The sequence below is a fragment of the Pleurodeles waltl genome, chromosome 11 (assembly GCF_031143425.1).
Source record: "Pleurodeles waltl isolate 20211129_DDA chromosome 11, aPleWal1.hap1.20221129, whole genome shotgun sequence".
NCBI lineage: Eukaryota > Metazoa > Chordata > Amphibia > Caudata > Salamandridae > Pleurodeles > Pleurodeles waltl.
Genome location: NC_090450.1, coordinates 68,972,964 through 68,987,855, shown reverse-complemented (window position 1 = coordinate 68,987,855; position 14,892 = coordinate 68,972,964). Strand labels below are relative to the sequence as shown.

The 14,892-nt window shown below is 41.6% G+C and overlaps 1 protein-coding gene across 1 annotated transcript in view; it reads right to left on the bottom strand.

The window, feature by feature from the left end:
* Positions 1 to 3,291: 3,291 nt before the first annotated feature.
* Positions 3,292 to 14,892, bottom strand: part of ACTL6A (actin like 6A) — a 74,845-nt gene continuing 63,244 nt past the window's right edge. The window contains exons 13-14 of the mRNA XM_069213081.1: positions 10,245 to 10,331; positions 3,292 to 3,967 (exon numbers count right to left, since the gene is read on the bottom strand). Coding sequence (XP_069069182.1) covers positions 3,887 to 3,967; positions 10,245 to 10,331 — 168 coding nt within the window. The 3' untranslated portion in view covers positions 3,292 to 3,886. The remainder of the gene's footprint in view (positions 3,968 to 10,244; positions 10,332 to 14,892) is intronic.

Here is a 14,892-nt window from a genome sequence, read left to right as displayed (position 1 = left end):
CTGGCTTGAGGTAGAACTTTATGTATGGGTGTGACTTGCCTTTTAATTTAAATGGTTCATACTAGGCAGTTAGGTACAGTAGGGATATTTGGCCCTGGCAAATGCCAGGGACCTTTATTGGCTTGTAAAATATGGGCAGAAACATGTTGACCAGTGTATAGGTGATCAAACACATAGCTGTCAGGGTTTCACCATCTGCTGTTTTTAACAATATCTGTGCTCCATCCTAATAAAGGGAAATTGCCAGGGTTGTACACAAGATATTTTTTTACAAACAAATCTGGATCCCGGTTTTTATCCACTAGTTATTTATCAAGAATTCCCTCGTATTCAAAAAGTGGAAAGGGGGTTACGCCTGTCCTGGTGGCACTGGATGGAGGATGAAGCATGACACTTAGGAATGACCCCTTTATGTCTTAGTTCTTTTTTCTTATTTTTCACCCTTTCTCTTCTGTCCTCTGCCTAATACGGCCATAAGAGACAATTTTTCAATCCCGCAACGGTGGGATAAGTGAAAACCGGAATTAAGGTTTGACTTTGAGTGGTCATATTTGATTGTGTTTGGCTCATGTCACAAGGGGTAACATGACTGCTCCGGACCTCCCGTCTCTCTAACTTGTGTGATGTTGGTAGTGGAAGACTGGCCAGAGTCTATCGGTTCTGAGGTTTTCAGTGCCAAAGGCCTGTGCTTGTGGATCTTCATCGGCTGCCAGTCTGACCCGCAGTTCGGATTGACACTGAAACAATTTCTTGGTCTTAAGACCCTGAGGTCGAGGCCACAGCTTTAGCCTTTGCAGCAATTTTTGGAACTGGGCCTGAAAGCGGGGTTGTTGAAACAGTCTTTTGGTGCAGACCCTGGCCGGGAGGGGACTTTTTGGAGGACTTTGATGGGAGAGCAGGGGCCACAGTACTCATGTGCTCCGCAGAAGTTAAGTATTTGCTCCTCATACCAAGCTCCACATCAGAGTCGGAGCTGTCCTCAATGGACAGTTGGCGCCTCCTAAGCGTGTCCTTCCCTGAAGAGATCCAGGGTGTCGTCCAACACATTCTGTGCCATTTCAAGACGTGGATCCCTCCGGTTCCGAAGAATCTTCTTGGTCCTCAACGACTAACAAGCGTTGCAGTCGGCCTCACAATGATCAGGTTGCGAGTGTTTGGTGTGGCACTGGGGACAGAAATTAAATGGTCTATGTTCCATCAGGAGAACATTTTCGTCAATGCCGGAGCCATGCGGAAGGTAAGCCTTAGATGGGCGGTAAGGTCCCAAAGGGTGGTCGCTTGAAACCCACACTGACAAAGTTCGTAGGGAGCGCAGGAATAGAAAAGCACGATCTGAACAATACCATAGGAACAATAAGAGAGAGAACTGGAGTCTTGACACTGAGCAGAGGCATGCATTTCTAAACCAGACAGCAGAGAGAAAACAATATACCAAAGGAGTCAATGCCCATGTGCAATATCACCAAAAGGAGGAGTCACTCGATCTTGTGACTCAAAAGACTTCTCGAAGAAAAACAACTTGCACCACTATGGACCCAACAACAGATGGCAGAAGAATGCGGAGCATGTGTATCTACAGTCACACATGCTGTCGTAGTTCGACTCTTGCTCTAGGCAAGACTGCTGGTTTAATGACCGTACTTATGTAAGTAGGCGACTATGCCAAGCCTACACCAAACCGCAACTGTGGTCTCAACCCTCCTGGCTCATTAGCAGCACCTCACCAAAAACACAAACAGTAAAAGGTGATTTGTGGCAGCCTTTACTCATGGACTCAAGAGCGTGACATCTCAGGGAGTGTCGTGGTTAAACAGAGATTACCCCTTTCTAACATGAACAGACATGTCTCAATCAAACACAGGAAATTAAGAAGATGCAGTGAAGTTTTCAATAGGTTTTATTTAACAGAACTGCAATCTACGATAAGTTGCATGGTCTGCAATAATTAGGATAATGAATAATGCAAGAAACAGAATGGAAAAGACAACTCATAATACAAAGACCCCCACCATCTTTCAATGATTTGAAGTGCCATGAGATGTGAAATAAAATATGTCCTGATATCCTAGTAGGATGTACCTAATCTCTAACCTGAAAGAGAGCCAAGTGTGTTAAATCCGTGTCCATGAGAAGAGCCCCCCCCCCCCAACCCTTGTTACCTTGGAATGAGGTCTCTAGCTCACACTCTGTAGGGACACGACGACTGGGTCAGCGTGAAGGCCATGTGCAGCATCAATAGCAGTGATGGAATCTGGTTGGGGTTCCTCCGACTATCTGTCTAAGTGAGGTGTATTTATACAGATCTGCTCGGACCCCTGACGTAGATCTGTTCCCAAACTATAGATAACAAGACATGCTTAGGACGGCAATTTATGTAAAACATTTCCCTCGTAGGCGTGAAGAGGGAGGGTACCTAATGTGAATACCTATAGTTTATCTTTGTTGCTCGATACTGACGCCTTAGCGCAGTTTCACTGATAACGTGAAACCAAAACATAGGCCCAACTAGAAACAAGGCAGCCATCTTGGAAACATATAATTGCGCTAAAACAGAGCGAGCTAAGTAGGGTAAACGTCACTAGGTGACGGGGCACAGATCCGCGAGCCAGAAGGCTCCTGTGTTCCACATAAACAAGATAGGATTCACTAAAATGCCATAGAACAACAGGTTACTTACCTGTAACTGTAGTTTTAGTTCTCCAATATTGGTATCGTTCATAGATTCACATGCAACCACCCTCCTCCCCCATAGAGGCTTCCCTTATTTTCTAAGATTTGTTTCTCCCCCAATCGTGCTTCAAACTCAGGGGGAGAGAAGCATCTGTGGAGCACATTCTAGAGGGTGCTGTTGCCTGAAGCTTGGTCCTTAATAAATTATGTGGATAATTTATCAAAGTTAATGTTTTTTAGCAATTATAAGCAACATGTATCATTATGTACTGCTTTTTATTTCTACAGTGGTACACCCACTTCGACGATAAGGAATGATTCAAGTATGTGAATCTCTGAAAGATCCTGGAGAATCTAGAGTGATAGACAAATCTCCTTGACTAAGATTCTAATAATGCAACATGAACTTTGCCCATGAAGTAAATTATTTTACTGCTAGTGACTCAAACTGAAAAAACACAAACTACTAGCACACAGGCAACTTCTATTTAAGAAAGCTACTTAGGAAAGTGTGAGCAGTAACATTCTTGCAGCTGTGATCACATACTGACGTTTCGCAAACAAACAAAAAAACATTCACTCAGAGTTCAGAGCTTATAAACTCAAGAGGCAGACAAAGTATTTCAGGTAAATTATTGTATTCAAATGTAAAAAAAGAAGAAACATGACGGAAACTGTCCTGTGTTTCAGAAGGGTAGCTCAACTATTTATCACACCACTTCAATGATATATATGTTAATCAGAGGAGCATTCATCCTGGTTGGGAACCAGAACTCTTCAACATTCTGAGGTAGATACAATTTTAAAAAAATCCTGACTTGTCTTATAAATAACATTTCATTTTCTAGCCATCATTCGATCACAACACAAGAAAAGCTCAATCAGCTTGTTAAATAGCACTTCCAAGCAGGAAGAATTAGCTGCAATAAATATGGTGTCGATGTTCACCATAGAAGAAAAACATGGGCACTGACAAAAAAAGTACCAAAATTATTGTAAGATTTATTGCTTTGCAGTGGCAGAAGTGGCATGCACCCCTTTTTGGTTCCAATACAAAGTAATGCTCATACGAACGTTAAAATGGAAATTGAATTCTGCAAAAAAATCACATTTCCTACAAAAAAGTTCATTGTGTTCCTGAGTCTGCTAAAACTAGAAGATCATCACGGTGTGAAAAAGAAGAGCTGGGCAAAGGTAGTGGTGTTTCAATCACTTATTAAGGACATTTTCGCTCAACACATTGCTTTCCTCCCTCTTCGTATTCCTGCTTCGAGATCCACATCTGCTGAAAGGTACCCTGGAAGGATGATATTTGTGAGTCAATACTTTCTTGCTTCAACAGATTACTATTAAAACATGCTGGACATTCAAGAAAATAATTTATTTTAATATTACTTACATCACAATAAAACCATTTTTGAAGCATGCAGTATATTCAGAAATCCATTGCAATAATGAAAAACGCAAGACAACTTCACCTAGTAGTAATCCTAATTTGGCACCTTCACTGAAGTTGTAAATGTAGAATATTCCTGCCTGGTTGCAGGGATTCACAAAGCACTTCATTTTCAATAACTCATGTACGTACATAGGAGGTGTAAAAAAGTGTATCCAATACAGAAAAAAAACTATAAAGTCTTAACTGGCTGTATTTTTCCCCCAAATTACTTCTTTAACTTTCAATAATACGCAAGACAACATAGCAGCATGAGCCGTCAAGTGTACTGCAATAAATAATCAAGACTCTACACTCAGCGAGTAAGTACAAAAAGGACAAATCCGTCTGATAAACAAAAGAAGTCAAAATATGGCAATTAAGGAACCAGCAGCTCCACAAATTACACTGCCAACAACCCATTCCTACACAGTGTTGCAAGCTACTGGTCTTAAAAAGTGCATCAATGCATGCACCCCAATGCCACTGCACTTGATGCATTGCTAGCTGCTCCCTTGTAGCTGTGCTAGAAGGTTGCAATGCGGTACTTGCCCCAAAATGCTATGGTGACTGCTTCTATTGGTCCATTATCCCATTTGGAATCAATCCACAGTAAGTTTCTTTCTCACGTGAGATGTGGTCCACTGTACTTGCTTAGCTAATGACAGCACAGCGGAATACAAAAAGCGATGGATGGAATGCTTCGATTAATCTCAGCCAGTGGTAATTACTCTGGGCCACATTCTTGTCCATGGCCTTTCTCTCACCACACCACCTCAGATTAGACCCATCTATATGAAAAATCAGTCCAATAGGTACAGTCTAGTCCGAACTGCCAAGCCAGGTCAATTCTGAACAAGAACAACAAGCACACCAAGATCTGTTTCGGGAATATTGGACCTCTTTAGTCTGATGCAGCCTGGATCCGGTGGCATATTGAGGGATGCTTGTGGTCCTTTCAAGAGGGTGCCTCCCCTCTGTTTGGAAAGGACTGTTCCCAAGAGGAGAAGGAGAGGTACTGATTTGCATAAGTCAGGCATTTGTCCATAGTTAAATGGTGGGCGTAAAGGGATGGACAGGAATGCATCCTAAGCGCGTACCAGTGGCTGAGATTGATTCAAGCTTTCAATCCATCACCATTTTGTTTGTTGCTAACGAAAACTGCATCTCTGATGATAGCATGCTGCAGTGGGCTTTTCAAGTCATGCAGTCAAATGGTACCACTGCCCCTACCTCGCTAATAAAGGGTGAGCTCCAGTGCTGGAAGAAGGATGCAATCCTCTGCCTCCAGGCAGTATGCTTCAGTGGGCTTCTCACACTACTGCACTAGTGCCACCGCGCCTTATGAACTAATAATAGCTTCACCCATGTCCCCCATATTGGAGCAGGCTTCAGAGGCTTCTCACACCCTAGCGCTGCAGTGCCACTGTTAAACATACTGGATCCGGCTGCAATGCGATCTTTTTCCTCAGTACCACTGCAACGGCTGCACTGAAATCCATTTTAGGGACTTCAGATCAATCTACCTGCCCTGTTCTTTCTGTATGCATCTTGTTTTTACCTCAGCTCTTTCTTTTGCACTGCGGCTGGTCATCCCACTACTCAACTTTTCCTCACCCCAGGCTTCAGTCCTTAACTGTAGGACAGTAAGCAGGGTATTCCAGCCTAGCGCCTCCGCTGCAGTGGGTCGCCTACTGGTTAGCCAGACGTATCATATTTGAAAAAGACCTCACAAAAACCCACCTAGATCAGGGACACCTGCATCGTCTTCTCTATTCTACCACACCGTTGCCACCTTTACAACCACTGCTACTGCATATTGCATTTAATTATTGGAAACAAGCAACACATGATATTACCGTTTCGACACCATATGCCCCTAATGTCTTTCTCTGGGGCCTACCCACCGCATCGGGTACACTAACAAAATGTGGCTTAGCACCCTGGGAACAGAAGGGATTACAACGTTGGGTGACCTCTTCGCTGAAGGTTTTCTAATGTCACTTGAGGATTTCATTACCACTCACAATCTCCCTAACACACTTTTTCCTACCCACGCTAATATTAACAGATTTATACGCGGGGGGCATCTTAGTGCAATGGCTTTACAGAGGCCTCAGAACACATCTTATGGCCCTTTTTACGTCAACATGAGGAAAATGGGAGGCAGAAATGGAGCATTCATTCTCCGATAAAGACTGGGAAATAATACTCCTGTATGGTGTCCTGCAATACCAGATTCAAATATATCCAATTTACAATTCTACATCGAGCATACTTAACTCCTTATCATATTAATAAGATATACCCTAATGAAGTTTATTAAAAAAAAAAAAATCGTTCTTGCCTTTATTTTAAGGACATCTCCACTCTCATAGTCACACACTACAATGACAGAGCCAAACTCAGTCAGCACTGTAGCACCTTGCTACACAATTTATGTAGGAAATTTACACCAGACATCTTGCTTTTACCAGTATTTTGAAACTATCTGCAAGGGCCGCCTTGAACAAGACTTTACAGGGACAAGACCTATTACTTCCTGGTCAGACCAAACACGGTAAGACACATTACAATCATGGATGGAAGCCAATACCTCTGTGTAAGGTAAGCAGTACTTGTCAGCGATGCCACCTGCCACTTTTTCTCATTCACTAGATCTAATTCCACACTGATCGCAATTAATCAACAGGAACATCCCACACACACCTTTGATTCAGAGTACTACAGGGCTTACTTCACTACACAAGAAGTAGATCTAGTAGACCATCTGTCCGTACGATACCTAGCAGGTCCACATCCATCTATGCTAGGGGGAAACTAAATATGCGGCTTTGTTGAGAAATTAACCTATTTCGGCAATATTTGAAGTCCCCACTTAAGAGGTGTTTCCACACTTTTACATGGCACTATTGTCTTCAGCCAAACACCTACGTGGATGCCCAGATTCACCTAAGGAACACTCGGCAGACAGAAAGTGGAGTGAAATTACTATTTGCCTTTATTGCTCAACAAATGTAGATCATGCAGAGGCAGAGCTGAACCTGTTTGATATTATGCCATGTTCTTATGCTGGTTTGTGGGATTGTGGAAGGCATGGGTGGGAAGAACTTCATAAATTTAGGGCAAACGACTGCACTATCTCTTGCGGAGTTGGATTATTGGGTGGTCAGTATCTACTGAAGAGGGAAGGGGCAAGTTTTGAAGACATTGATATTTTTGGGACATGGACCGAAGCACAAACAAGTTACACAAACACGGGCATACTCCACTAAAGCAGACAGGAAACTACACAAAGATTAATCACTGCCTCTTCACAATTATTTTGATTGGCTGATTTGTATCTTTCCACTGCTCACTTTTAGGGAACTACTTTTTCCCATTCAGCACACAACGAGAGAGCATATGTTTTCTAGCTTTCTCTTGCTCGTGCTGCTTCCCTCCTTTAACCCTCCATCCGCTGGGTTACTACCCACCCGTCCCAGGTTGTTTGTAAAAGCAACAGGGATGTGCTGGCCAATGGCAAAAGAGCAGAATTTGAGGGTTGTTTTATCCCCTACATTCCACATATTGCATAAAAGGACATGCTTTGGCACACAGCCGTATTTCCTGAACTGAGGGACGGGCCATCTTGCTGCACCAACTCAGTGAGCCTCTGGATCAGAAGGTGCACGTGCCACAATATCTCCTGGAAGCCCACAAGTCTGCTCTCTGGGGTACTGTAGACAACCAAATGGCTGAATTTTGTGTAAAGTAAATTAGCCCTTGGTAAGATTGCCCACTTATTTTCTGGCACTACCTTATCCTTTTTTTTAAATTCTTTTCAGAAATTCAGGAGCGAAAAATATTTGAAAATATCTTGAGTTACCATATGATATATGTTTGCTTTTCTTTTTGTTTTACTTTTTAAGAAATAAAAACATAGGAAAAGCCAATATGTCTGCACTATCATAAGGGAGCTGGCTAGTGCCAGTGCTTCCTTACTCTCAGATAGAGTAAAAGTGGGGCCGTGAGTTTAGCAAGGGGGTGGGGGGAGGCGGGGGGAATCCCCATTGTTTGCCAGTTAATGTGGTTCTCGAAGCGTTCTCAGAGGGAAGTATTCATAGCTGGAAGCCTAAACATGACCACAACTCCGTACCTGGATTTAGTCCAGATCGAACAGATATGGATCAAGTGTTGCAACTATCGGGACTTTCTAGGATTTTAAGATATTGAGCCTCTGTGATAGCTGGAAGTGGCTCCATCCAACAGTGGAGGAATAACGTTTTCTTCTTGCGTGCTTTGTACACAAGTTTTTCTTATAATGTGCAGAAGCTTAACTCCTACGAAACGACTGCTTGACATAAAGAAAGTTTTATAGATTATTTGCCTAAAATGACGGGTGTAACCTTCGCAATTAGGGACCAGAGGCCCAGAATCTGAACCATGTGTTGCTGTCTACTTAATGACTGTGATAAAGATAGAAATATTTAAGACCATTACGTAGTTCATCTTTGAGAAAAACCTTAGTTACATGGCCGGCTGTTATTTGGAAGACATTTAAAGCATTCATTACAGTCAATTTCAGCAACCTTTAAAGAACCTGGAGTAGGGAACAACAGATATGCAAATGAGAACTTATAAGGCAGAGCAAAAAAAAAAGGTAAGGAATCGTGAAATTTTCCCAAAACCTAACTTTGGTGAGTAGATGCAAACAGTGCTCTCCAACTGGGTGGAATTGTCTTCCTCATGATCAAACAAAAAATATTGGAGAGAACATCATGAAGGTGTTTTCCTTTAAATCATACGCCCAACTTAAACACTTATAAGTAATTGGGAATGTGATTAAAGAAAGGAAAAAAGAGTTCAAAGAAAAAGACATCCTTATTTAGTCTGCTGCATATGGGGTACTCAATCGCAAACGCTGTATGTGTCCTGGCAGTCGTATTACAAGTACATTATAGCCAATGACACTTATACATACGGTGGACAGGACTTCTGCCAAACTCTATATGTGGCCCATAAGGTACACGTTTGCCTAGGATTTTTATGTTAAGTTATAAACCTGGAAAGAGCGTGACATGGCTTAGTCAGAAGTTTTTGGGATAAGACAGCAACAAACCTCAACTTTATGGTTAGACCCTAAATAAGGAAGTGATAGTGGTGGCGAGTAAGTCATGTTATTCTAATTAAACTGATTTTCTGGATGGATTCACTCTTATTTTTCACAAATATTCCAACAGCACGATATGAGTCTTCTTTATGAATTATTACACTTATAATGCCATGATCACAGTCATACCAAATCCTGCACAAAATGGTACATAGAAGTGCTGTATGTTTATCAACAATTATGCCAAATAGTACACACACCCCTCAAGGTTGGAGGCATTTCTTCCGATTATCATTAGTATAGTTAAAGCAGAGTTTGTAAAAGGTAGGCAAGCTTAGGATAATGTGCACAGACTTGTGCTTAAGAAGTGGATAATTCCAGCAGCGTTGGCATCTCTTGATGCAGAAAATGCTTTGATTCTGTCTGAAGCTCATTCATTTCAGAATTCCTGCCTTTCTACGTCTAGTTAATTTTAAGGCGGCTACTGGGTTATAAGAGAGACAGGAGACGTTTTAGTATGTGCAAACATATCAATAGATGCATTATCGCCAACAATATGCCTTAGATGGCTGGAGCTTGCAGCTGTAATCTGAAATGAACTGCAGATTGAAGTGAGAATCATAGCATAGGTAACTCAACCCTCCATCGTTGAGTAACGAGTAAGAAACTGGTATAGTAATAACTGCTATTTAAATAAACAAAAATAGAAGACATGCATTTAAGTGCTAAGTAAAAAAAAAAAAAAAAAAAAAACGGAATATTTTGGTAAACATTCCTGGTGCATATTTTAGAGATCTTCATTGTTAAAGTTTCTGCAGGAAGCCACTTTATCATCTGTTTTGGAATTATTCATACACACTTCCTGCAACATGATTTCTAAAAAAATAATAAATATACCCATCCCAAAGCCTTAATTTAGTTTTTTGCATTTTAAGGATGAAAGTTAACAGACACAAAACATCTATACCAATTACCCAATCTAACCCTGATGCCTCAATCAAATTTGTTTTTGCTTTTTAAAAGTGCCTATTGCGAAAGGAAGATTACCAGAGAAGCCAAAATTGAACCACCAATCCAAGAACTGAACCGTCGTTCCACTGTTGTGTTGTTTGCTATTAACTTCAACCGCATGCTCTGTAAGGGAGGCAAAGATTATTAGTCCTGAAAAAAAGCATTCTTTGATCTTATTTTTCAACAGAAGACATTTTCAGGTGCAGCAAAGAACAAGATTCCAAATTGGCATATTATATCTCAAAGGCTTAACTGTAATGGCTATAAAAACGCTCAGTTACACAATTCCACCCTTCTCCATTGGCATTGATGTTAACCCACTTCCATGTATTCAGAATGGCAGAATCTCAGTAATATTTAGGCCATACTTTTCAGTACTAACAAAAATGCAGCTAGGGTTTCCGTGGACTTACTCTGAATCTAAATGTAAATCTAGAAACCATCAGGTGATCTGCCATACAGTCCAGTTTCAAGTGCCCAGTTTTAAAATGTGATGGCATTGCCTTTATGTTAATTGGGGCTTAGGTGTGTAGCTTGAGAAAAAAAAAAAACTCTGATCATTTCCCCAATCATTAGAACCCAGTTCTGGGCGTTTGGTAGATGTTGGTGATCCTAGCCATAAAGCAACTGAAAAGTATTTTAACCATGAGAGGAGGCTCTTTCAAGTCTCTGCAATGTCATACATACCAGCATATTGGTTAAATCAATTCGGTTGTATTCATGCAGCTTTTTTGGTCTATGTGGTCAACATCAAACAGTCATACAATGTGGCACACAAGATCTTTGTGAGAAGTTTACAACTGAGCTGGGGCAATTGGAAGTGATTATTAGTTTAGTTTTCAAGTTTGTTACAGCCACAACTATGATGGCACACTCACCAGCTAGGCACCAATCACCATGGTGCTCATAACGGTTCAGGGCAACACTATGTTATGTCATGTAAAGTAAATGGCTCAGTACTAAAATTAAGAGAGGAATAGTAATACAATATGCTTAGTTTCCTTTGCCTTACCCAGGGTTCTAGGCAAGTGGCAATTCTCCTTCGAAAATCGTTCCCATTAGCTATATCAGCAGTTTGCACAGTCAACTTGGGTGACTGTGTAATGCTAACTGGTCAAATGGACCGAAGCGACGTCCATCAGCCCTTATTAGTGTTTATGTCCATACTAACCTCTTGGAGGGAAGTACGGTACATCATTATTCTTACCCTAGACACCCCAATTGGGTTAACAGTTATAGACCCTTCCCTTGTAGTTTCACCTCCTCAAAAATACCTGTGGCCTTGTCAAGATTGGTGCCTTCATACAGTGAGGCTCAGCGACACATGTGAAGATGGTTTGTGGGGGAAGACAAATACTTAATATACAGCTCCACACTATTGCTTTTCACAGATAGGACAAATATTTATTCCAGCAGAAGAAATACTTAGCACAGTAGATGTACAAATCCTCCAATGGCTTCTATAAAACCCCTTTCCGGTGTTTTTTTTTTTTTTAAACGAGTTCTGGTTAAAGATAGTACAGTACAAAACATGGTATTGCAGGGAGGTCGCCTATGGTACAGTTGACACAAAGCAGTAGTCACCCTTCAGGAATTAAAGGGAACGTGAGAATCACAGCTGTTGGGGTTTAGTCTCACATCCCATCCCCACCACTGTTGTCAACTTATCTGCATACACCCCATAAGAAAGAGCGCCGCAGCAGCAACAGAGTGCTCAGCATCATACAGAACATGTTAAAAAGACAAAGCAATATTGAACGCCCAGTGAAACTAATTCAAAGCTAAACAATGAAATGAATACTCCTATATGCAGGTTGGGCCCCAGGGGTACATGGCATATAAATGGTTGGTGGCTGAGGGACAAGGAGTTGGTAGACCATCTTCTTGGGACAATATCAGCGTAATTTGAACTTAACACCAACTTTATGTCCTTTCTCACCAACATTTTGGAAGTATTTGAAACAGTCATTTGTGGAAGAGCAATGCCCTTTTTTGAGGTCATGCTAAAGAGAGCGGTCGAGGGATTGTGGCATTTAAAGAGCAATCTACTATTTTAGAAAAACAGTTACTGTGCTAGATACAGCATGGGCATCGTAGATGTGCCCACAATAGAAAGTAGGCAAATTGTTTCACAGGCTAGCCAACAACCTGAGGCAGGGATGTGCCTTCAGTATTAGATGGTGAAGGGAAACTAATCACAGGGAAGGGAAACAATCATATGTCAAACATCCCTTTCCCTAGTCAGAAGCTGAGAACTAAAACTATTTCCGTGGAGAAGGGGGCAGAAGGACAGAGTGTCCATCTATACTGATGATATGGCAAATAACCAGGCAGTACCATCTTGAGACTAATTAAAATCTTGCAAATTTACTGCAAGCCCTCTGGCATCAAAGTGAACTGGGGTGGGAGAAAAACATGTTGGGATTCCCACAAACTACCTATAGTTGGAAAGGCAAATCTTTTTAAAATGAACTCGTCATCTCATTTTTTACATACCTTCCCAAATTACCGGCATCTAATCCTACCTCAATTTATTTTTTATAACTAACCTGCAATCTTCGATTAGTACATTCTTATGGGCAGCTGCCTTCTGAGAGTTTATCTTCAAAAACATACACGTTCCCCAAATGATTGAAGGATGGGAATAGCGAACATCCATTTGTAAAACTGTTTAATTTGACAATTTGGCTAGGTTGTAATTGATACGATCCAGCAGTGAAACTAAAATAGACCTCAAAGAATCCTAACTTACAGTACACGTTATTTGTAACATCTTTCCCACACACAATTTCACATGTAACTGGGTTATCTCTCATATGCTGGCATAATGCCCTAAAATATGCTAAGTAGTGGAGAACACTAACAAACATGACCCCGCTGTGGCTTGGCTCTCACACTGCAAAGGTTAATTGACATCAATTGTGGTTCCTGATAGCCATATGGGAGTTGAGTGATATATAGGCCACCAGCCTTATCAAATCATCTGAACAATTATCCACAAAATGTTCATTGTACGAAACACAATGTTTCTAATACTTACAGGTGCACCACACTCCTAAGCCCTATGAAATTAGAAACTGAGCCTGACCCCAATAAACAGAGTTCATGATGGATCAGCTCAGCACAATAGAATTTTAAAAGCCTATAGCTCCCTAGAATTAAACACACCGGACCTCCAGAATAATCTACAAAACGTATGGTAATGGGGGCTTGGGCAACCGGAGGAAGAAGCGTGGACGAAGGCAAAGATGGCTTCATGCACTCTGGTCATTCCTTCATGCCTCTAGCTCATACTTTTCAAATACTTTCACAGAGTTTTCTAAAACCCAGCAAGACTAGGGCAGATAAGCAAGGTCCAGAACTGAAAACGCTTACATTGTAAAGACACCTCAAGTACAATGTTTCCTATTATATGGGAAAGTAGTCACTGTCCAATACTGGAAGCACGGTGTTTGAGAAAGCAGTAGACCAACTCAAATAGCTCTAGACCACAGAATAATGATTCTTGAATTCCCTCAGGCCAACTATGATATTGTAATGCACATCATCTTAAATCATGGTGGATCAAGGAACCTTCCGAGAGGACAGTGGATTGGGCCAAACAAAATGCTGCTGGCTAACATGGTTAGGAGGGCATGACCTGGCCCCTCCACCAATCAGAAACTGATTTTTAGAAGGAATGATCTTTTAACTCCCCTTCGATCACGGGGCTCCTCGCTGATTGGTAAGTCTACTGCTACAACATTGCCAATCAAAAGCTTTTTGCAAAGTCAGCAATTTTGGAGTACTAAAAGAATTTTGTGTGCCTGTGTATCATGTTGTGAAAACTTACCTGGTGGACCTCCGCACATACAAGGGTGGTAATGTGCCACACCTGAGAAATTCCCACATCTTATACTGGCAACAGATGTACTGTTTTTTTTCCTTTCTTCCTGCGCAGCTTGTGGAGAGCCCACCCAAGACAAACTCCAAATCTTTGGCAAAGACCAGTGCGATAATGAATGCATACCACCTAGTGTGGGTGAGGACATTTGCTACTTTTCAGATATTAGACTGCTTGATCATACTGGGCTTGACTTTCAGCTTTACTCAGACTCTCATCCTATTGTGCACAGCATCAGGAAATTACAGGGGGACGCAATTACCTGCTGCTATTAATGGACACCGGGTTGGGGAGTAGTGGCACATCTTGGCAAAGCCTCGCTTGCAAATACATGAAGAATGCTGATGTGTTGATTTCCAGATTCTTCGTGTATCTGGAACAAAGGCAAGTCGCTGTCTTTTTCTTGCACTGTCCTTGGTGGTGTTTTGCAGTCTAAAAAGTGGCCAGTGCTCCATACTCAAAGGAAATGGCTTGGCTGTTGAGATACTGGTGGTAATCTGTGTCTCTCAGCTTTCAGGGGGTACCCGGTTTGGTTTAGCAACAAGCGATCACAGTGAGATGTGATCGACTAGCGCTTCAGTAGATATCAGGGAATTTGAATGGAGCGGCTCTGCACTGATTTTTTTTTAATACAGTGAGATAGTGGGTTTGTCAGTTTTATTTTGACTGATGAGCATTCAGTGTTTCCTGCAATGATAATTTTCTGGTTTGTCTGTCGTCAACTTGTTTGTTGATCCTCTTATCAAGAGGATATGTATGCAGAAGCACTGTGGTTCACTCGCTGGAAAATGCATTCTTGAG